Below are 23,846 nucleotides of genomic sequence, written 5' to 3'. Positions count from 1 at the left end.
ATTTCTAATAATGTCATTGACAGGTCCTCCTGGACCACCAGTTTCCCCTAAGGTTACAGACACAAGTAATAGCACTATTAGCTTATCTTGGACTAAACCTGCAAATGATGGTGGAAGTGAAGTTTTGGGATATTTAGTTGAATGCAAGAGAACAGATGCAACGGACTGGATCAGATGCAATGTCCCCAAGAACCTACAAGACACACACTATGTTGTCACTGGACTCTTGGAGAAATCGGAATATCAACTACGTGTCAGTGCTGTGAACAAAGTTGGATTTGGTCAGCCATGTGAATTCCCAGATAAACATGTTGCAAAGGATGTGTTTGGTATGAATTTAAGACTTGAAATAACATTTTAATAGCATGAAGGTTATGTATACAATAAGCATTATGTAACATTATTTTCATTCAACTTCAGTTCCACCTGAGGCTGAACTTGATGCAGCGCTGAAGGACACATTGGTGCTTCAGGCTGGTGCTCGAATGAAACTTCATGCCAAAATTAAAGGCCGTCCTGTTCCGAAGGTCACGTGGGCCAAGATGAACACCAACATAAAGAACAGACAGGGAATCATCATTAAAGCCACAGACACTGACACAATGGTGTCTGTTGAAAGAGTTAATAGATATGATGCAGGCAAATACATTCTCAACCTTGATAGTGTCAGTGGCATGAAGATGTACACAGTTGTTGTTAAGGTTATTGGTAAGTACACAGATATCAGCATGAGTTTTACTAAAATAAAATACAATAAAATACGTCACTGCAATTTTGTTTACCGCCCAACAGATACCCCAGGCCCACCATTAAACCTCATGGTGAAAGAGACAACAAAGGATAGTGCATCTATCATGTGGGACGAACCACTAATTGATGGTGGAAGTGAAATTATAGGTTACATCGTAGAAAAACGTGATGCAGAGAGAAAAGCATGGTCCGCAGTTTCAACCAGCTGTGACAAAACATCTTTCCAGATTGAAGGCCTGGAGCCTGGTAGATCCTACTACTTTAGAGTCAAGGCTCAGAATAAGTATGGTACTGGTGAGCCTGGTGAAACAGCAGATGCTGTCAGAGCCTCTGGTGAGTGAACACCTTTTAAAATTGTTTGTAAATGATTTAAAATTCGTAACTAAATTATACTGTCATTTACCACAAGGACTATGAAACTATTCCTCCCCCCCCCCCCCAGAACAACCTGGACCAGTCGTGGACTTCAAGCCCTTGCTAGTAACCAGAGGCTCATGCACTCTTTCTTGGAAGAAACCAATTAGTGATGGTGGTAGTCGAATAATTGCATATGTTCTTGAAGTTCTTAATGGTGAAAACAAATGGAAGGAGCTTCTAAGATCCAAGAACATGCAATATAGTGCGAAAGATCTTGTTGAAGGAAGGGAATACAAATATAGAGTAATGGCAACCAATGATGCGGGCAGTGGTCCAGTGAAGGAGCTCTCAATTGTGGCAAAGGATGTTTTTGGTGAGATTATATAATGCATTGATAATATACAATAGAATATTAACTTATTTACCATATCTACCATCTCTAACTTTTTCTATTTCTTTGTGTAGTTCATCCCAGCTGTGATTTACGGGATTTGCCAAACCTGAACTACATTGCAAAAGAGGGAAGCACTGTTCGACTTAAGATTCCCATCTCTGGCAAACCTGCCCCAACTGTCTCATGGAAGAAGGGTGAAGATGAAAATTTAACTGACACTGGAAGAGTTTGTGTGGAATCTACTGCTGTTAATACAACTCTATTGATTCGGGACTGCCAGAGGAGTGATGCTGGAAAATACACCATCACTCTTCGTAACAGTGCTGGATCAAAAGAATCCTCTATCTTTGTAAGAGTTGTTGGCAAACCTGGAATTTGTACAGGACCTATCAAATTTAAGGAAGTAACAGCTGATGGAGCTACCTTAAAATGGGGTGTTCCTAAAGATGATGGAGGATCAGAAGTCACCAACTACATTCTAGAAAAACGTGATTCCATTACCAATATGTGGGTAACTGTGTCCTCAGCAGTGGAGACAAACAGTTATAGTGTGTCTGGTCTCCATGAAGGAACAGAATATATCTTCAGAGTTTCTGCAGAAAACAAATATGGAGTTGGAGAAGGTCTCAAATCTGAACCTATGGTTGCCAAGCATCCATTCAGTAAGTGCACTTTAGCATGCTTCTTAATAATTACAATTGCATATTATAAAAAGCTCAATTTAACATTTATATTAGGCATATCAGACTCTCGCTGGCCGTGGTGTGAAAATTGTGCATGTAGATCCTTTCCTTAGATCATTAAAAAGCTTACAATCTCTGCTTTCCAAAGAAATGTATCTGGTTAAGATCTGTTCAGTACTTTGGGAGTAACAGCAGGTTGAAGTCGGTACAACAGAGTAAAAACTCTGCTCGCGTGATGTCGGGAAACTGCCGGTGCTTTTTGAGTCACGGGAAAGCGGTCAGTCGCTCTCTCTCTCTCTCTCTCTCTCTCTCTCTTCTGATCGGTTTCCCACTGGATTACTCATCAATATCAATCAGATCACTTTTATAGTGATGTTCTCTCGCTGTCACTGTGTCTGATGAAGGATTCAGCAACATTTTCCTTCTGCTAGTTTTGATGTTATGATTCAAGGGAGACTTTGAAGTGAGTTTTCATAGCTTTACCTACTTATTTTTTTTTCAAATCAAACTGATTCATATAAATAACTATTTTAGAATATAACTGAAGTTGTTTTGATGAAAAATATTATGATCTTAGTGGTCGGAATGAGATTTAAAAAAAACGGAAGTCAGAAACGCAAGTGTTGATTTCAGTTGAGTTAATGTGAATTGTTTACTGGATGTGGATCAGACAGTTTTTTTTAGGTTCGCCTTGAAAACTGTGAATATTAATCAAAATAATCATTTATATTCTTTCATATAAACACTAGTCGGCCCTACTGAGAAATACAAAGGCCTACAGAGCACAAAGAGGGGATTAGAAATAATATTTTATTCCTTTTTTATTTTAATAGAGAATGATAGGTGTGAATGACATTCAATACTTATTTATGTAGATTTTATAATTGTATTTGTAATTTATATTTGTAATTAACGCTGATTTCTCCTTCTTTGTGATGTATAAATGAGAGTTAAGATCAGCTTTATATTGCACAAATAAAGCCATTTGGTGAAACTTGGAAGAAGAGCGTGCACTGATTTAATGTTTCACCTATTTGCATACTACTACTACTACTACTACTACTACTACTAATTATTATTATTATTATTTTTAATTTGCATAATTAGTTTTTACTAATGTTTTAAACTTTGTTTTCAGTATACAACCATATATGTGCTGCCAATTTCCATGTAAATATCTTGAAAACCAGAAAAGTTATGAAGAAAAATAATTTCATCTCATTGGTTAATGAGGCCCATTTTGGACCATGTGATCCTCAGACAGAATATTACAGCAGTTTTCTAAAAATTAAGCCGTTTTTTCAACCTTTGATTTGTAATATCTCAAGAATGGATACATGTATTTTAATTCTGTCAAAAGTATGTTGTTCTGCATTCAATTCTGAATTCAATGAGAGCAGTTTCAAGTAATTTGGATTGAATTTTTCACCTGAAATGCCTATTTATATATTTCCATCAGATGTCCCTGATGCGCCAGCTGCACCACAAATCTTGAGCATGCGTCATGACTCAGCAACCTTGGCTTGGTCTGATCCACGAAAAACAGGCGGTTCACCAATTACAGGTGATAAAACATTTATAATGTCAAAATTTCAATAAGTTTCAAAATATTCAACAATTTAAAAAAAAATTATTTGAGCATTAATAATTATATAAGATATGTGTTTTCAGGTTATCATGTGGAATTCAAGGAAAGAAATAGCATGTTATGGAAAAGAGCTAACCCATCACCTTTAAAAATGAGAGACTTCAAAGTAAAAGGTTTAACTGAGGGCTTGGAATATGAGTTTAGAGTGATGGCTATAAATTTGGCTGGTGTTGGTAAGCCAAGTCCTCCAACTGAGCCAATGGTTGCCTTGGATCCTATTGGTAAGTAAGGCCTACTACTAATTGCAATATCTACTCTATTCAATTTCACAGTTTCCATATATATTTGTAAAATGTTTGGCCTATTTTAGATCCTCCTGGTAAACCTGATGTAATCAGCATCACAAGAAGTACCGTAACACTTCAATGGACCGAACCGCAGTATGATGGTGGACACAGACTTACAGGTTATATTGTTGAGAGACGTGACCTTCCTGCCAAGGTCTGGGTGAAAGCCAACACAGTAAATGTCGTGGAATGCGCATACACTGTGACTAACTTGCAGGAGGGTTGCAAGTTCGAATTCAGAATCAGAGCCAAGAATGCAGCTGGGGCAATAAGTCCACCATCTGAACAAACCGATACTCTTGTATGCATGGATGAATATGGTAATGATTTTTTCTCTGCTTCTTGCCTAATGCCTATTTGTATTTGAATCAAGTTAATAATTAAAATACTTTTCTTTCATTATCCCACAGCGGCACCAACCATTATTATTGACCCCACGGTAAAGGAAGGGCTAACAGTCAGAGCTGGAGACACAATAGTCATTACAGCAACAAGTATTTTAGGCAAACCTGCACCAACTTCAGTCTGGTCAAAAGGAGGAAAGTACTTCAAGCCATCAGATATATGCCAGATTGAAACTAGTCCTACGTCCTCTACTCTGTCTATTAAATATGCAAGCAGAAAGGATGCAGGGGAGTATACCATTACAGCAAGCAATCCATTTGGTGTCAAAGAAGAGACTGTCAAAGTAAAGGTGTTGGATGTTCCTGGGCCCCCAGGACCAATTGAAGCAAGTGGCATATCATCTGAAAAGGTTACTTTGACATGGGCACCACCTACTGAAGATGGAGGATCTAAAATTGAGCATTACTTTCTAGAAAAGAGGGAAACAACCCGTCTTCTTTGGACAATTCTTGCAGAGAAGGTTATTGACTGCCATTTTGTTGCAAATAAACTAATCCAAGGGAATGAATACATATTCCGTGTATCAGCTGTCAACCGTAGTGGAGCTGGCGATTTTTCAAATTCACAACCTGTAAAGATGGTGGATAATTATGGTAAGAAGCACTACAAGCTACTGATGAGCAGTTCACATTCCCCCTCTGTATCATCAATCTAAACTAAACCTCTGTTCCATATAGGTCCTCCAGGTCCACCAGCAAGACCGGAGGTAGAAAATGTTGGAGGCAGGACTGCTACAATTACATGGAAGAGACCAGCTGATGATGGAGGCAGTGATATCACAGGTTACGTGGTTGAGAAAAAGGAAAGAAAGGGCATAAGGTGGTTAAGAGCATCAAAGAAGACTGTACCTGACCTTCAGTTTGAGGTGCAGGGCCTCACAGAAGGAGAAGAGTATCAGTTCAGAGTAACTGCTGAGAACAAGGCTGGCTTTGGGGAACCCAGTGAGCCATCACAGCCTGTTAGAACAAAGATCATGGCAGGTATGTAAAATTTGTAGAAAGCTAGCCCTGGGAACCTATAGTTCCCGAGTCAGGTATGACTCTTTCTGTAATTCCACATGGCCTTCCAGTAACAGCGAACAAACCAATACTAAATATTTTACATAAGCGTTGCCAGGCAAAACACTGGCAGCACTTATTTTATACCTATATGTTGATGATGGTAGTATTTCTCAAATCATCAGCTGTCAGGTTATAGTCCTATGAAAATCCATGACCTTGAGTTTGACATTTAGTCATTCAAGGTCAAAGGTCATGGCGGCAACTGAAAGCCCAGATGAGACTTTTTATATGTTGATAATAGTAAACATCTGGCTATCGTGAATCATTTTAAAGTTATAGTCCTTTGAAAACCCATGACCTTCAATTTGATCTTTCAAGGTCAAAGATCATGGTGCCAAATGAAAGGCCATATGGAAGTTCCTATATGCTCATAATAGCATACACTTATCTATTGGTAACCGTTTTTGAGTTATAATGGAAAATATGTTATTTTGACTGAAAGATTGACCTTTCTGGTGACCTTGATCCATTTATCCCCAAAATTTAATCAGGTAATCTATTGACCATTGCCCACCTACCCTGAAAATGTGAAGTCAATCGGTGCAACCGTCTAGACGCTAGATTGTTAACAGACAGACACAAACAAACAAAAACAAGCAAACAAACAAACCGCACTGATTACAATATCTCGCCCCGCTTACTCTGTCACGGTAATGATATACCTGTTTTATATATTATTTTATAACACTGTAAACTAGTGTTGATGCGAAACAAAAAAATGCTTAACTTGCAATAAATACACTGATATTTGAAAACAGTGAGTAGGTCAGGTTTTATATCAGTTTGCTCTAAAATCACATAAATACATTATCTTGACATTATCCAACATTAAACTCCGCACACACTTTATCAAATATTGCAAAAAAATCCTTTTACTGCAGACATTTTACACATTACTTTGATATAGAATAATAGAATGACTATGCTTTTGCTTTTCCACTGAAAAGATCTTTCTAAATTGCAAAAATTATACTTTTAATATATTTTCCTGATATGTTTTCTTTCATTTAGATGTACCCGGACCCCCAATCAACCCAAGAGTCACGGATACAACAAAAACCACAGCTGAACTGCATTGGGGCAAACCTTTAAATGATGGTGGCATGCCTGTTACAGGATATACTGTTGAGCACAAAAAAGATGGAGAAGAGACATGGGTGAAAGATACAACTACACCTTTAATAATCACAGAATTTGTTGTTCCAGGCTTGGAGACTGGAGCCAAGTATCATTTTAGAATTAGTGCCATGAATGCAATGGGAGTTGGGGAACCAGCACAAACAGTAGACCTTATTGAAATTATTGAACGTGAAGTAATCCCAGACCTGGAACTTGATATTGAATTGAGAAAAACACTAGTTGTCAAAGCTGGAGGCTCTATTCGCATATTTGTTCCAATTAAAGGGCGTCCAACTCCATCTGTGACTTGGACAAAGGAGGGGACTGCACTAAAAACCCGTGCAAACATTGATATTACAGAGACTTACACTCTTTTAGTCATTCCTGATTGCAACAGACATGATGCTGGTAAATATGATTTGACATTAGAGAATGCTGCTGGAAAGAAGTCAGCTTATGTGAATGTTAAAGTTTTGGACTCTCCCGGGCCTCCTATCAATCTTAAACCAAAAGCCATTGACAAGGAAAGCATTACACTTCAGTGGGAACCACCTCTTATTGATGGCGGTGCAAAGATTACTAATTATATAATTGAAAAAAGAGAAGCTACTCGCAAAGCATATGCTACCGTAGTAACAAAATGTGCCATGTGTTCTTTAAGAGTTCCAAATTTGTCAGAGGGGTCAGAATATTATTTCAGGGTATCTGCGGAAAATGAATTTGGAATTGGTGAAGCAGCAGAAACCCTCGATCCCATCAGAGCATCTCAAGCACCAAGTCCGCCTGAAACAGTCACAATTACTGATGTTACCAAAAACTCAGCTTGTCTTGCATGGACCAAACCAAAACATGATGGGGGAAGCAGAATCACTGGGTATGTTATTGAGGCTCAGAAAAGAGGAACAGACCAGTGGGCTCATGTGACCACTGTAAAGTCATTAGACTTTACTGTGAAGAATTTAAATGAAAATGAGGAGTATGTATTCCATGTTATGGCTGTTAATTTATCAGGCAGAAGCCATCCTCGTGAAAGCAAGCATGTTGTTATAAGAGAACAAAACACAGAACCAGAATTTGACTTGCGGGGTATTTGCCAGAAGACTGTCATAGCAAAGGCTGGAGATAACATAAAGGTTGAGGTACCCGTAATTGGGCGTCCTAAACCAACAGTAACATGGCAGAAAGACCATCAGCCTCTCAAGTTAACACAAAGGACAATGATTGAAAATACCTCTACTTCGACCATCTTGATTATAAATGAATGTTTGAGAAATGACACTGGAGTGTATTCAATTACTGGGAAAAACATAGTTGGTTCAGTTACTGAAAACATCATAGTCAAAGTGCATGATGTCCCTGGACCACCTAGGGGACCAATAAAATTAGACAAAATATCTCGTGATTCCATTGAGTTCTCATGGGATATACCTGAAAATGATGGAGGTGTACCAATCAATAACTATGTTATTGAAATAAAGGAAACCACCTCTCAGAACTGGACAGAACTGTCTTCACTGGTCATTCGAACAACCTATAAAGCAATTCATCTAACAACAGGAGTGGAATACCAATTTCGTGTAAAGGCCAAAAATCGATATGGTACAGGTCCTCCAATTACCTCAGAAGCTGTAGTTGCAGCTTATCCATTTAAGGTGCCTGGACCACCAGGCACTCCCAAGGTTGTTGAATTCACAAAGGACGCAATGACAGTTGGCTGGAATGAGCCAGTTAATGATGGAGGAAGTGAAGTTATTGGATATCATGTTGAAAGAAAAGAGAGGAACAGCATTGTCTGGCATAGAATTAGTAAAGCTCTTGTGGTGGGAAATCTTTTCAAAACAACTGGACTAGAGTCTGGCACTGCATACGAATTCCGTGTGATGGCTGAAAATGCAGCTGGAATTGGGAAACCAAGCAAAGCATCTGAACCCATGCTTGCTCTTGATCCAGTGGATCCACCTGGTCAGCCTATACCAATCTGTGTATCTAAAAATGCAATCACAATTCAGTGGACAAAGCCAGAATATGATGGTGGGTTCAAGATTACGGGTTACATTGTGGAAAAAAGAGATCTACCAGCTGGGCGCTGGATAAGGGCCAACTTCACAAACATTGTTGAAACCACCTTTACTGTTAGTGGTCTAACTAAAGATGCATCATATGAATTCCGTGTACTTGCAAGAAATTCAGCTGGTGCTGTTAGCAACCCATCAGATGCATCAGATCCAATCATTTGTAAAGATGATATTGAAGAACCAAAAATTATGGTTGATGTTAAATTTAAGGATGTTGTGCTTGTTAGGGCAGGAGAAGTCTTCAGACTTGATGCTGATGTTACAGGACAGCCACTGCCATCTATGGTTTGGACCAAAGATGGAAAAGACATTGAAAACACATCTAAACTACAAATAAAAATGACAGACCTCACTGCTTGTTTGGTTAACAAGGACTCTCTTAGAAAAGATGGAGGTCAATTTGTTCTGACAGCTACTAATGTGGGTGGATTTGCTAAACATATATTCAATGTTAAAGTCCTTGATAAACCAGGACCACCTAAAGGACCTCTTATGGTTTCAGATATCACAGCAGAAAAATGTTTGCTTACATGGGCTCCGCCTGAAGATAATGGTGGGGCAAACATTGAACATTATGTAATTGAAAAACGTGAGTCAAGCAGACTTGCTTGGACAAATGTGGCAACAGACCTGCAAGTGACACAGTACCAGGTAACAAAATTACTCAAAGGAAATGAATACATTTTCAGAGTCATGGCTGTTAATAAATATGGAGTTGGGGAAGCCCTTGAGTCTGACCCAACAATTGCGGAAAACCCTTATGTTCCACCTGATCCTCCCCAAATGCCTGAGATTACAGCTGTCACAAAGGATTCAATGATGCTTTGCTGGGGAGCTCCTGCAAACAATGGTGGCAGTGAAATCACTAACTATAGCATTGAGAGAAGAGACAGAATTGGTTTACGCTGGGTTAAATGCAACAAGAAGAAGGTAACTGACTTACATTTCAAGGTAACTGGGCTTGTTCCAGGACATGAATATGAATTCAGAGTTTTTGCAGAAAATGTAGCTGGAGTCAGTGCACCAAGTCCCTCATGTCCCTATACAACAGCCACAGATGCACTGTTCAAACCAGGCCCACCTGGTAACCCAAGGATTTTGGACACAACAAGTTCCTCTATCACACTTGCATGGAATAAACCATTGTATGATGGTGGGTCTGAAATTACTGGATACATTGTTGAGACCTGTATACCTGGAACTGAAGAGGAGGAATGGACAATTGTCTCTCCTAAAGAGGGACTGAAAGCAACATCATTTACTATAACAACTCTTAAGGAGAATCAGGAATACAAAATAAATATCTTAGCTGTTAACAGTGAGGGTATTGGAGAAGCAGCATCTGTTCCTGGAACACCTAAGGCTGAAGAAAGACTCTTACCACCAGAAATTGACCTTGATGCTGACCTTCGTAAGGTTGTGAACATTAGGGCATGTAACACCTTAAGGCTCTTTGTGCCAATTAGAGGAAGGCCAACTCCAGAAGTCAAATGGTCAAGGGAAAATGATGAACCTTTGGATAGAGCTACAATTGAGAACACATCATCTTTCACATCCTTAGTAGTGGAAAATGTGAATAGATATGACAGTGGTAAATATATTTTGACTGTGGAAAACAGCTCTGGAAGCAAATCAGTTTCTGTGACTGTTAGAGTTCTAGATACACCTGGTGCACCACAAAACCTTCAAATCAGCAAAGTGACCAAGGAATCTGTCTCACTTGTATGGGATCCTCCACTAAATGATGGTGGCACAAAGATTAAGAACTACATTGTTGAAAAGCGGGAGGCAACAAGAAAGGCCTATGCTACAGTTAATGCTAACTGTCATAAAACAACATGGAATGTTGATCAGCTTCAAGAAGGATGCAATTACTACTTCAGAGTACTGGCAGAGAATGAGTATGGTATTGGTCTCCCTATCGAAACCAGTGAATCAGTCAAAGTATCAGAAAAACCACTTCCTCCAGGAAAGATTACACTTCAAGATGTGACAAAGACAAGTGTCACATTGTCTTGGGAGAAGCCTGAACATGATGGAGGAAGTAGAGTGGTTGCATATGTTGTAGAGATGCAGAGTAAAGGCAGTGAGAAATGGACACAGGCCATGATTGTCAAGGTACCTGAGGCAGTTATTTCTGGGCTTACTCCTGGTGAACAGTACATGTTCCGTGTTTCAGCTAGAAATGAAAAAGGCACCAGTGATCCTCGCCAACTTGGTGTTCCAGTGATTGCCAAAGACCTTATAATTGCCCCATCTGCCAAGTTGTTATTTTCAACATTTAGTGTTCTTGCTGGAGAGGATTTGGCAATAGATATTCCATATATTGCTCGTCCCAAAGCTGCTGTCACATGGGTGAAGGATACTACACCACTTAAGCGAACAAGCAGGATTAACTTCTCTTCCACAGACAACCAATTGAATCTTGTAATCAAAGAGGCATGTAGAGATGATGTTGGCCAGTATAGCATCAAACTTTCAAACACAGCTGGTGAGACATCAGTGAATATAGGAGTAGTTGTCCTTGACAAACCTGGCCCACCAGGTGGCCCAGTGAAAGTTGAAGCAGTAACAGCTGATAGTGTCACAATTTCATGGAAACCACCAGAGTATAATGGAGGCTGCACCATTAAGAACTATCTGGTGGAGAAAAGAGACACATCCACAACAAACTGGGTAGTTGTAGCAGCAAATCTTGCAAGAACCAAGGTAAAAGCTGGAAGACTCAAAACAGGAACTGAATATCAATTTAGAATCACTGCTGAGAACAGATATGGCAAAAGCCCTGTGCTTGTCTCAGAGTGTGTTATTGCACAGTATCCATATAAGCTTCCAGGACCACCTGGAACACCCTTCATTCATACTTCAACCAAAGATAGTATGGTTGTGGTGTGGAATGAGCCAGTTATTGATGGAGGAAGCACAATTTTGGGTTACCATCTTGAACGTAAAGAGAGAAACAGCATTCTCTGGGTTAAGCTTAATAAGAGTATAATCCAGGACACAATGTACAAGACCACAGGCCTTGAGGCAGGCCTTGAATATGAATTTAGAGTGTATGCTGAGAACATTGTTGGTATTGGAAAGGCAAGCAAAATATCAGAGGGACATATTGCTCGAGATCCTTGTGATCCTCCTGGTATACCTGAGGCAGTTAAAATTACAAAGAATTCCATCACTATCATGTGGTCTAAACCCGAGTATGATGGTGGAAGCAAGGTCACAGGCTATATTGTTGAAAAGAAAGAATTACCTGAAGGACGCTGGCTGAAGGCAAACTTTACCAATGTTATTGAAACAGAGTATACTGCCACAGGTCTCACAGAAGACCAGAAATATGAGTTTCGGGTTATTGCAAGAAATGCAGCAGGAGTTTTTAGCAATCCTTCATATAGCACTGGACCCATTACTGCAAAAGATGAGATTGAACCCCCTCGCATCAGCCTAGACCCACATTACACACAGACAATTGTTGTAAATGCAGGGGAATCATTTAAAATTGATGCAGATGTACATGGAAAACCAGTACCAACAATTCACTGGATGAAGGGAGATCAAGAACTTGGAAACGCTATACATCGTGAAATTAAAAACACCACCACTTTTGCATGCTTATCTGTAAAAGAGGCCAAGCTTGCTGACGGTGGCCAGTACACTCTGCTATTAAGGAATCCAGGTGGTGAGAAAACTGTCCAGGTCAATGTCAATGTTCTAGATAAACCTGGGACACCAGAGGGTCCTATATCTATTACAGGGGTTACCAGTGAACAGTGCTGCCTTACATGGAAACCCCCAAAACAGGATGGTGGAAGCACAATCACTCATTACATTGTTGAAAGAAGAGAGACAAGCAGACTCATCTGGACTCTTGTTGACCCCAAAGTTCAAGCTGAAACTTTGAAAATAACAAAACTCCTTGAGGGCAATGAATATATTTTTAGGGTTTTGGCAGTGAATAAGTTTGGAGTTGGTGAAGCACTTCTGTCTGACCCAGTTCTTATTAAGGATCCGTTTATGCTTCCAGATGCTCCAAAGGGAATAGAGGTCTCTGATATCAAGAAAGATTCAATGGTATTAAGTTGGGAAGCACCGTCAAGTGATGGTGGTACTCCTATCACTGGATATATCATTGAAAAACAGGATAAGGAGGGTGTTAGATGGATTAGATGCAACAGGACACTGGTCACAGACCTAACCTTCAAAGTCACTGGGCTCCTTGAGGCTCACCTCTATGAATTTAGAGTTGCAGCTGAAAATGCTGTTGGTGTTGGTGAGCATAGCTCAGCAACAGTATTCTATAAAGCTCTGGATCCTGTGTTCAAGCCAGGTCCTCCACATAATCCTAAGGTGATAGACACAACAAAATCATCCGTGTCACTTGTCTGGGGGAAACCTTTTTATGATGGTGGATGTGAAATACAGGGATTTATTGTTGAGTCCTGTGAGGTAAAAGCAACAGCAGAGGATATAAAACCCACTCAGGAAGTTGAAATTTCAGAGGATGTCTCAATTGCTGAAGAATGGACTATGTGCACCCCAGCAACTGGTGTTAAGTTAACATGTTTTACTGTAGAAAATCTCAAAGAAAAACAGAAATACAAGTTCAGAGTATGTGCAGTTAACAAGGTTGGTGTTGGTGAGCATGCAGATGTTGCTGGTCACATTCAACCAGAAGATAAGGCAGAGGAGCCAGATCTTGATATTGATCCTGAGTTTAGAAAGCTTATCATTATTAAAGCTGGGGGATCTCTCCGAATTTTTGTTCCAATTAGAGGACGTCCTATACCACAAATTAAATGGGAGAAGGATGATAGCCCTATTAAAGAGACAGCACAAGTCGATGTCACGAGTGGTCACACTTCTCTTGTGATTGATAAAATAAATAGAAATGACAGTGGAAAGTACACCGTGACTGCAGAAAACTCATCTGGGGTAAAGTCTGCAACCATCCTTGTGAAAGTTCTTGATACACCTAGTGCTCCAGTTAACCTTAAAGTTCAAGAAATTACAAGAGAGTCTGTCACTCTTTCGTGGGAACCCCCTGCCTTGGATGGAGGTGCTAAGATAAAAAATTATATTGTTGAAAAGCGTGAAACTACAAGGAAAACCTTCTCAGCTGTTATAACAAATTGCCATAAACTGTCATGGAAAATTGAACCACTTCAAGAAGGCTGTTGTTACTATTTCAGAGTCCTTGCAGAGAACGAACATGGTATTGGAATACCTGCAGATATTACTGATCCTCTGAAAGTATCAGAAGTGCCACAATGCCCTGGAAAATTAAGCGTTGTAGATGTTACAAAAACAAGTGTTTCTCTTGCTTGGGAAAAACCACTGCATGATGGTGGCAGTAGAATTCTTCAGTACCTTGTTGAAATGCAAGTGAAGGGAAATGAAAAATGGTCTGGTTGTGCAAATGTAAAAACATTAGAGGCTGTTATTAATAACTTGAACCCAGGTGAGGAGTACACTTTCAGAGTAATTGCTATTAATGAAAAAGGAAAGAGTGACCCAAGAACACTTGCAGTCCCAGTACAAGCAAAGGATTTGGTTATTGAACCAGATGTGAGGCCTGCATTTAACAATTACAGCGTTCTTGTTGGAAAAGACCTGCAAGTTGAAGTTCCAATTTCTGGACGCCCTAAACCAAAGGTGACATGGATAAAGGATGGTGCATCCCTTAAATTCACAACAAGAGTGAACATTTCAAATACATCACATAGTACAATTCTTAGCATCAAAGAAGCTGCCAGAGAGGATGGTGGCATGTATGGAATCAATGTCTCAAATGTTCTTGGACAAAAAGATGCAACAGTTGAAATAATCACTCTTGACAAACCAGGACCACCTTCTGGCCCTGTAAGATTTCTTGAGGTCACAGTATCAAGTGTTACACTGTCATGGGAACCACCAAAGTACACGGGTGGTTGCCCAATTTCAAACTACATTGTACAAAAGAGAGACACAACTACCACTACATGGGAGAATGTTGCAGTTTCTGTGGCAAGAACGACACTGAAGGTCTCCAGACTAAAAACTGGGGCAGAGTATCAGTTCAGGATTATTGCTCAAAACAGATATGGCAAAAGCTATGCTTTAGATTCACCAACTGTTGTTGCTCAGTACCCATATAGAGAACCAGGCCCACCTGGTACTCCCTTTGTGTCATCTCTGTCAAGAGATCACATGGTTGTTGAGTGGCATGAACCTGTTTCAGATGGTGGCAGCAGCATCATTGGATATCACCTTGAAAGAAAAGAGAGGAACAGTATCCTTTGGACAAAGATAAACAAGACCTTGATTCAAGAAACACAATTCAAAACCAGTCCTTTGGAAGAGGGAATTGAATATGAGTTCAGGGTCTATGGTGAAAATATCGTTGGCATTGGTCGGTGCAGCAAAATCTCAGAGGGATATGTGGCCCGTGATCCATGTGACCCACCTGGCATGCCAGAAGCTATTCATGCTAGCAAGAATTCAATAACAATCCAGTGGACAAAACCAGAATACGACGGAGGAAGTGTGATAACTGGTTATACTGTTGAAAAGCGTGATCTGCCAGAGGGACGTTGGGTGAAAGCTAGTTTTACAAATGTCATTGAAACCCAATATACTATTAGTGGACTTACAGAGGGAGCTAAATATGACTTTAGAGTAATTGCAAAAAATGCACATGGCACCATTAGCAAACCATCTTTCAACAGTGGACCTATTGCTGCACTGGATGAAGTAGAGCCACCAAAGTTTTCAGTTGATCCGGAATATACTCAGACCATTATTGTGAATGCTGGGGATACATTCAAACTTGATGCAGATGTCCATGGCAAACCACTGCCTACAATGCAGTGGTACAAAGATGACAAGAAATTTGAAAATACAATGAGATGTGAGATCAAAAACACTGACAGCAGGGCTATGATTGTCTTAAAGGATGCACTTCGACATGATAGTGGACACTATACTCTTCATCTCACCAATGTTGCTGGCTCACAAACTGTCTCATTTCAAGTAAAAGTACTGGACAAACCCAGTCCACCAGAAGGACCTCTTCATGTCACAGGTGTATCAAGCGATAAATGTACACTGTCATGGCATCCCCCACAACATGATGGAGGAAGCCCTATCACTCATTATATTATTGAAAGACGTGAAACAAGCCGCCTTGCTTGGACCATTGTCTCTAATGTTTGTAAAGCCACAATGTTTAAAGTGACGAACCTTCTTGAAGGCAATGAATATATCTTCCGTGTCATGGCCGTGAACAATTATGGTGTTAGTGAGCCAATTAATACGCCATCTGTAATTATGAAGACTCCATTTATATCCCCTGGATCACCACAAATTCTGGAGGTGACTAACATTGCCAGGGATTCTATGACCGTGTGCTGGAGTGCACCAGATAATGATGGTGGAAGTGAAATTATTGGGTATATTATTGAAAAGAGAGATCGTTCTGGAATTAAGTGGATCCGATGCAACAGACAAAAAGTCACTGATGTATGTTTCAGAGTGCAAGGCCTCATCGAGGATCATGAGTATGAGTTCAGAGTGTCAGCTGAAAATGCAGCTGGAATTGGTGAACCCAGCTTGCCTACATCATACTACAAAGCTTGTGATCCTAAATATAAACCGGGCCCTCCCATACATGCACATGTAATTGATACCACAAAGAGCTCCATTTCAGTGGCATGGGGAAAGCCTCTTAATGATGGTGGAAGTGCTATTCAAGGATACATTGTTGAGATATGCAAAGCTGAGGAGGATGAATGGACTATGTGTACTCCACCAACTGGTCTGCGTGTTAATAAATTTGAAATAACCAAACTAACAGAACAACAGGAGTATAAGATTCAAGTATGTGCTATCAACAAATTAGGCGTGGGTGAGCCTGCGGTTATTCCTGAGTCTGTGAAACCAGAGGACAGACTTGAAATTCCAGAAATTCATCTTGATTCAGAGTTGAGGAAAGGTATAGTTGTTCGTGCTGGGGGATCATTTAGAATTAATGTGCCTTTCAAGGGAAGACCGACACCAGAGATAACATGGACTAAAGATAAAGGGGATTTGTCAGAGAAGGCCATAATTGAGAAGGGTTTAAATTTCACACAGCTTTCAACTGACTCATGTGACAGAAAAGATTCTGGAAAATATGCCGTGTCCCTTAAGAACAGTAGTGGCACTGCATGTGAATTTGTGTCAGTAAAAGTATTAGATACACCAGGAGCACCACTTAACCTGGTGGTAAAAGATATTAAGAAAGACTCCATTACTCTTATTTGGGATCCACCACTTATTGACGGAGGTGCAAAAATCAAAAACTATGTTGTTGATAAGCGTGAATCTACAAGAAAAGCATACGCTAATGTCACAACAAAGTGTAGCAAGACAAGCTTCAAGGTGGAAAATCTTGCAGAGGGGGCCCTATACTACTTTAGAGTTATGGCTGAAAATGAATATGGAATTGGTCTACCAGTTGAAACCAAGACTGCATCAAAGGCTTCTGAAGTACCTCTATCAGTAGGAAAGATCATGTTGACTGATGTCACCAAAGTAAGTGCATCTCTAGCCTGGGAGAAACCAGAGCATGATGGTGGAAGCAGAATTGTAGGCTACTTGATTGAAATGCAACCCAAGGGAACAGAAAAATGGGGTGTAGCAACATCTGTCAAAACATGTGAAGGCACGGTCACTGGTCTTACAGCTGGTCAAGAGTACTTGTTCCGGGTTATTGCTTATAATGAGACAGGAAAGAGTGAGCCAAAGCTTCTTGCTGCTCCTGTCATTGCCAATGACTTAATCATTGAACCAAGCCTTAAAGTACAGTTTAGTACATACAGTGTCAAATCCGGTGATGAACTTAAATTGGAAATACCCGTATTTGGACGCCCCAAGCCAAAGGTTACTTGGCTGAAGGATGGACAATCTCTTAAAGTGACATCTAGAATCAGTACTTCAAACACACCAACATCAGCCATTCTACAGATTACCGAAGCCAATAAAGATGACTTTGGAAAGTATGCAATTAGTGCAACAAACAGTGCTGGTACTATTACAGAGGAAATTGGAATCATTATCCTTGATAAGCCTGGTCCACCAACTGGCCCTATTAAAGTGAAAGAAGTGAGCAATAGCTTTGTAACAATCTCATGGGAACCTCCGTCTTACACAGGAGGCTGCCATGTGAAGCATTATATTGTTGAAAAGCGAGACACCACCACCACAACATGGGAAGCTGTTGCTGGATCAGTTGCCAGGACATCACTTAAAATAACAAAGTTGAAAACTGGTGCTGAGTACCAGTTTAGAGTCATTGCTGAAAACAGATACGGTAAGAGTTCCTCTTTGGAATCAAAGGCAATTTTGATTCAGTATCCATACAAACCTCCTGGGCCACCTGGAACTCCATATGTGAAATCTGCCAACAAGGATCAAATGATAATTGAGTGGAATGAGCCTGTCAACGATGGTGGAAGCTCAGTAATTGGCTACCACCTGGAAAGTAAAGAACGAACTAGTATATTGTGGACAAAGTTGAACAAAACTCTCATTACTGACACCATGTTTAAGATATGTAATCTTGAGGAAGGAATTGGTTATGAATTCAGAGTATATGCCGAGAACATTGTTGGTGTTGGCAGAGCAAGCAAGGTTTCAGACAGCTTTGTTGCTCGTGATCCATGTGATCCACCTGGTACTCCAGAAGCTATTTCTATTTCAAAGAACCATGTGGTAATACAATGGACAAAACCTCAATATGATGGTGGCAGCAAAGTGACAGGATACATTGTTGAAAAGAGAGACTTGCCTCAAGGCCACTGGATGAGGGTCAATTTTACCAATGTGATTGAGACTGAATTCACAATCACTGGCTTAACAGCAGACCAACAGTATGAATTTAGAGTAATAGCAAGAAATGCTGCAGGTATTTTCAGTGAGCCATCTGAAAGCACTGGTCCAATTACCATGACAGATGAAATTGAACCCCCAAGTGTTTCAATGGATCCTAAGTACCAGGATGTCATTGTTGTCAGTGCTGGAGAGAACTTAGTTCTTGATGCAGATATTCATGGAAAACCCATTCCTGATGTTCAGTGGCTGAAAGAAGGAAAGGAAATAGATAAGACACTACGTATTGAAATAAAAACGACACAGAAATGTGCCACTATTACTGTCAAAGACTGTACACGATTAGACAGTGGTCATTATGACCTTGTATTAAGAAACAGTGGTGGCACAAAAACAATTCCCATTACTGTGAGGGTTCTTGATAGGCCAGGCCCTCCAACTGGACCACTAAATGTAACTGGTATTATGTCTGATAGATGTGATCTGGTTTGGACTGAACCTTCCCAGGATGGTGGTGCTAATATTTCTCACTACATTCTTGAGAAGAGAGAAACTAGCAGGTTATCATGGACTCTGGTTGATGCAAATATTCACACTACCAGTTACAAAGTGACAAATCTCCTGGCAGGTGATGAATATATTTTCAGAGTTATGGCTATCAATAAATATGGAATTGGTGACCCACTGGAGTCTAAGGCAATAACTGCATGCAACCCATACAAGCCACCAAGTGCACCATCAACACCAGAAGCAAGTGAGATAACAAAAGATTCAATGGTTCTATCATGGAATGCCCCAGAGAGTGATGGTGGAACTGAAATTATTGGTTATCACCTGGAGAAACGTGACAAAGATGGTGTAAGATGGACCAAGTGCAACAGACAGAAGCTTTCTGACTTGCACTTCAAAGTAACTGGTCTTTCAGAGGGACATTTCTATGAATTCCGTGTGGCTGCTGAGAATGCTGCTGGTGTGGGAGTACTAAGTGACTTATCTCTGTTCTATAGAGCAATAAATGCAACGACTCCTCCTGGTCCACCACATCATCCTAAAGTAACAGATCATACAACCTCATCTGTGTCCCTGGCTTGGGGTAAGCCAGCCACAGATGGTGGGGCATATATCAAAGGTTATATTGTTGAGATGAAAGAGGCCTGTGCAGAAGAATGGACCACATGTACACCTCCAGCTGGTTTACAGGCAACATGCTTAACAGTGGAAAACCTTAAACAAAATGCTGAGTATAACTTCCGAGTGTGTGCCATTAATTCAGAAGGAGTTGGTGAACCTGCTGATGTTCATGGCTCTGTGACTACTATTGAAAGAATTGAGACACCAGAGATTGAACTTGATGCAAATCTTAGAAAAGTTGTCTCTGTTCGTGCAGGTGGATCACTTCGTCTATTTATTAAAATTAGAGGTAGACCTGAACCATCGGTCAAATGGGAGAAGGAAGAGGGGGCTTTAACTGAGAGAGCACTTATTGAAACTACTAGTTCATACACCATGCTTGTAATTGACAATGTCAATAGATTTGATAGTGGGAAATATGTTTTATCACTTGAGAATAAGAGTGGCACGAAGTCAGCATTTGTGAATGTCAGGGTGCTTGACTCACCAAGTGCGCCTCAGAATTTTGATGTAAAGGAAATTAAGAAAGACTCGGTGACTCTCTACTGGGAGCCTCCTCTTACTGATGGTGGAGCCAAAATAACCAATTACATTGTGGAAAAGAGAGAATCTACAAGGAAAGCTTACACAACTGTCACAAGCATCTGCACACAAAATTTCTTCAAGATAGAAGAACTTCAGGAGGGAGGAATATTCTATTTCCGAGTGTGTGCTGTTAATGAGTATGGCTTTGGTCTGATGGCAGAAACAAAAAATCCAGTGAAAGTTGCTCAGGTCCCTATGTCCCCAGGAAAGGTCACTCTTGTGGATATTACCAAGAACAGTGTGACTCTCACATGGATGAAACCTGCACATGATGGTGGTAGTAAAGTTATTTGTTACAATGTCGAATCACAGTCAAAAGGCACAGACAACTGGGTTGCGTGTTGTACAGTGAAAGTCCTGGAAGCTACTGTGTCGAACCTTAAACCTGGTGAAACATACTCTTTCAGGGTAATTGCACTGAATGAGAAAGGCAAGAGTGAACCACAAGAACTTGGTGTGCCTGTTTGTGCCAAAGACATAGAGATAGAGCCTTCATTTAACCTGCTCTTCAACACTTACAGTGTTAAGGCTGGAGATGACCTTATTATTGAAATTCCCATAAGAGGCAGACCTAAGCCAGTGGTTTCATGGAAAAAGGATGACCTACCTCTTAAGCAAACAACTTATCTCACAATAATAAACACCATGGTATCAAGCAAGATTGTAATCAAAGAAGCTTCTATTCAGCATGTTGGGAAATATGAAATCACCGTAGCTAATACAGCTGGCACGATTTCCACTGATATCAATGTTGTGGTTCTTGACAAGCCAGGCCCACCAGCTGCAGTAAAGGTTGATGCTGTGACTTCTGACTCCATTACGCTATCATGGTCTCCCCCTGAATATGATGGAGGATGTTCCATTAATAACTATATTGTTGAGAAGAGGGATACCAACACAACAGTCTGGCAGATTGTTTCATCAAACATTGCCAGAACTTCAGTCAAGGTAGCTCGTCTGACTCATGGTTCTGAATACCAATTCCGTATATATGCAGTGAACCGCTATGGAAAGAGTAAGCCTATTGACTCTCCTGGGATTACAGCAGAATATACATTCAAGCAACCTGGGCCACCTGCTACTCCACGTGTGGCTCATGCTACCAAATCCTTCATGCTTGTGACATGGAATGAACCAGTTAATGATGGAGGTAGCACAGTTCTTGGATATCACTTGGAACGCAAGGAGAGAAGCAGTATTCTTTGGACAAAGGTGAATAGGATTCTCATCAAAGATACTGAATTTAAAGTAACTGGCCTTGAAGAAGCTATGTTCTATGAGTACCGTGTATATGCTGAAAACATTGCCGGCATTGGAAAGGTCAGCAAAGTCAGTGAGGCTATAGCTGCTAGAGATCCATGTGATCATCCTGGTCAACCAGTGGTTACAAGCATTACTAGATCTTCTGTTTCTCTCTCTTGGACAAAGCCTGAATATGATGGAGGGGCCAAAGTTACAGGTTATGTTATTGAACGTAGAGATATTCCAGATGGACGCTGGATGAGATGTAACTTTACCAATGTTCCTGAAACATACTTTGATGTCACTGGTCTTACTCAAGATCAGCAATATGATTTCCGTGTCACTGCAAAGAATGCTGCTGGACTGTTTAGTGAGCCATCAGATAACACAGGCCCTATCACAGTCAAAGATGATGTAGAACCACCACGAATTATGATGGATGTCAAGTTTAGAGATGTTGTGGTTGTGAAAGCAGGAGAGACCCTAAAGATCAATGCTGACATTGCTGGACGCCCACTACCAGTGGCATCATGGTCAAAAGATGGAAAAGAGATTCACCTCAATGCAAGAATTCAGATATCTGCAACAGATACTAGCACTATGGTAGTAGTGAAAGACTGCAGAAGGAGTGATTCTGGAAAGTATGTCTTAATGTTACAGAATGCTGCTGGTACAGTGTCAATGCCAGTGAAATGTGTGATCCTTGATAAACCTGGACCTGCAGCAGGACCCTTGTCAGTAACTGAGCTCACTGCAGAGGGCTGCACACTGTCATGGGGACCACCCCAAGAAATTGGTGGTTCAGAAGTCACACATTATGTTGTTGAGAAAAGAGAGACCAGCAGTTTGGCATGGACAATTGTACAAGGAGAAGTGAAAATTGGAACATGCAAAGTCACAAAGCTCCTCAAAGGCAATGAATACATATTCAGAGTTTTGGCTGTAAATAAATTTGGACTTGGTGAACCTCTTGAAAGTGAACTTGTCAAAGCCTCTGATCCATTCACCTTTGCAGCAGCACCAACAAATGTTGAAATAACAAATGTGTCCAGCGAGGAGATGACTGTAACTTGGGCTAAGCCTGCTTCTGATGGAGGCAGTGAAATATGTGGCTATGTGATTGAACGACGTGAGAAATCAAGTCTTCGTTGGGTCAGAGTCAACAGGGAGCTTGTAAAAGATGAAAGAGCTGTAGTATCCAAACTAAGAAAAGGAAGTGAATATGAATTTAGAGTTTTTGCAGAGAATGCTGCAGGTTTAAGTCCTCCTAGTGAGCCATCTGCTCCAGCTATGGCAAAGGATGCTTTACTTGTGCCAACCCCACCATCTAAACCAAAGGTTCTTGATTACACCAAAAGTTCAATTTCTATTACCTGGAACAAGCCATTGTCAGATGGTGGAGCACCAATCCTTGGATACAGAGTGGAATACAAGAAAATAGAGGATGAGGAATGGGCTGTTGCCATTCAGATGACAAAGAGCACTGAGTGCACTGTTTCTGGTCTTACAGCTGATGTGGAATATGTCTTTGCAGTTAAATCAATCAACAAAATGGGCCTGAGTGAGCAATCTCCAGTTTCTGAGCCACAGACAGCAACAGACAGAAAGGAGGAACCAGTATTTGATGTTGATATTGAGCTGAGGAAAATGCTGATTGTCAAGCATGGCAATTCATTCACAATGACCATACCATTCAAAGGAGTACCAGTGCCTTCAGTCACATGGAATAAAGAAGATGTTGACCTCAAATCAAGAGCTACAATTCAAACAACTGGAAAATATACATCCCTGACTATTGAAAAGGCAACAAGAAATGACTCCGGACAATATACTGTTACATTGGATAATGGTGTTGGAACTGCAACTTTGCCAATGGTTGTTAAAGTTCTTGATTCCCCAGGACCACCAGTTAATGTGAAGATTAAAGATGTGACAAAAGATTCTGCCATGGTTACTTGGGAAGTCCCAGAGAATGATGGTGGTGATGCTGTGAAAGCCTACCATGTCGAAAAACGTGAAGCTAGCAAAAAGGCCTGGGTGTGTGTAACCAGTAACTGCCACAATCTCATCTATAAGGTAGAGGACTTGCAAGAGGGTGCACTCTACTACTTCAGAGTCATTGGAGAGAATGAATTTGGTATGGGTGTACCTGCTGAAACAAAAGATGCAACTAAAATAACAGGTACGTTGTTGCTTTTACTTGTGCCAGAATTGGTTATGTTAATTTTTTGATACTTGTACTTTTTACTTTGTATGAATTAAT

At 40.5% G+C, this 23,846-nt stretch overlaps 1 protein-coding gene across 1 annotated transcript in view; it reads left to right on the top strand.

Moving 5' to 3' along the window:
• The window catches only part of ttn.1 (titin, tandem duplicate 1), a 211,255-nt gene that overhangs the window by 156,834 nt on the left and 30,575 nt on the right, over positions 1-23,846 (top strand). Inside the window, exons 161-172 of the mRNA XM_060928917.1 lie at positions 24-329; positions 421-708; positions 793-1,083; positions 1,193-1,480; positions 1,573-2,163; positions 3,644-3,748; positions 3,856-4,053; positions 4,143-4,439; positions 4,530-5,117; positions 5,202-5,504; positions 6,597-13,225; positions 13,280-23,765. Of these exons, the coding sequence (XP_060784900.1) occupies positions 24-329; positions 421-708; positions 793-1,083; positions 1,193-1,480; positions 1,573-2,163; positions 3,644-3,748; positions 3,856-4,053; positions 4,143-4,439; positions 4,530-5,117; positions 5,202-5,504; positions 6,597-13,225; positions 13,280-23,765 (20,370 nt within the window). The remainder of the gene's footprint in view (positions 1-23; positions 330-420; positions 709-792; positions 1,084-1,192; positions 1,481-1,572; positions 2,164-3,643; positions 3,749-3,855; positions 4,054-4,142; positions 4,440-4,529; positions 5,118-5,201; positions 5,505-6,596; positions 13,226-13,279; positions 23,766-23,846) is intronic.

Source organism: Neoarius graeffei, chromosome 9, assembly GCF_027579695.1.
Source record: "Neoarius graeffei isolate fNeoGra1 chromosome 9, fNeoGra1.pri, whole genome shotgun sequence".
NCBI lineage: Eukaryota > Metazoa > Chordata > Actinopteri > Siluriformes > Ariidae > Neoarius > Neoarius graeffei.
The sequence above is the reverse complement of the archived record's forward strand: the minus strand, read 5'-3'. Positions and strand labels throughout refer to the sequence as shown.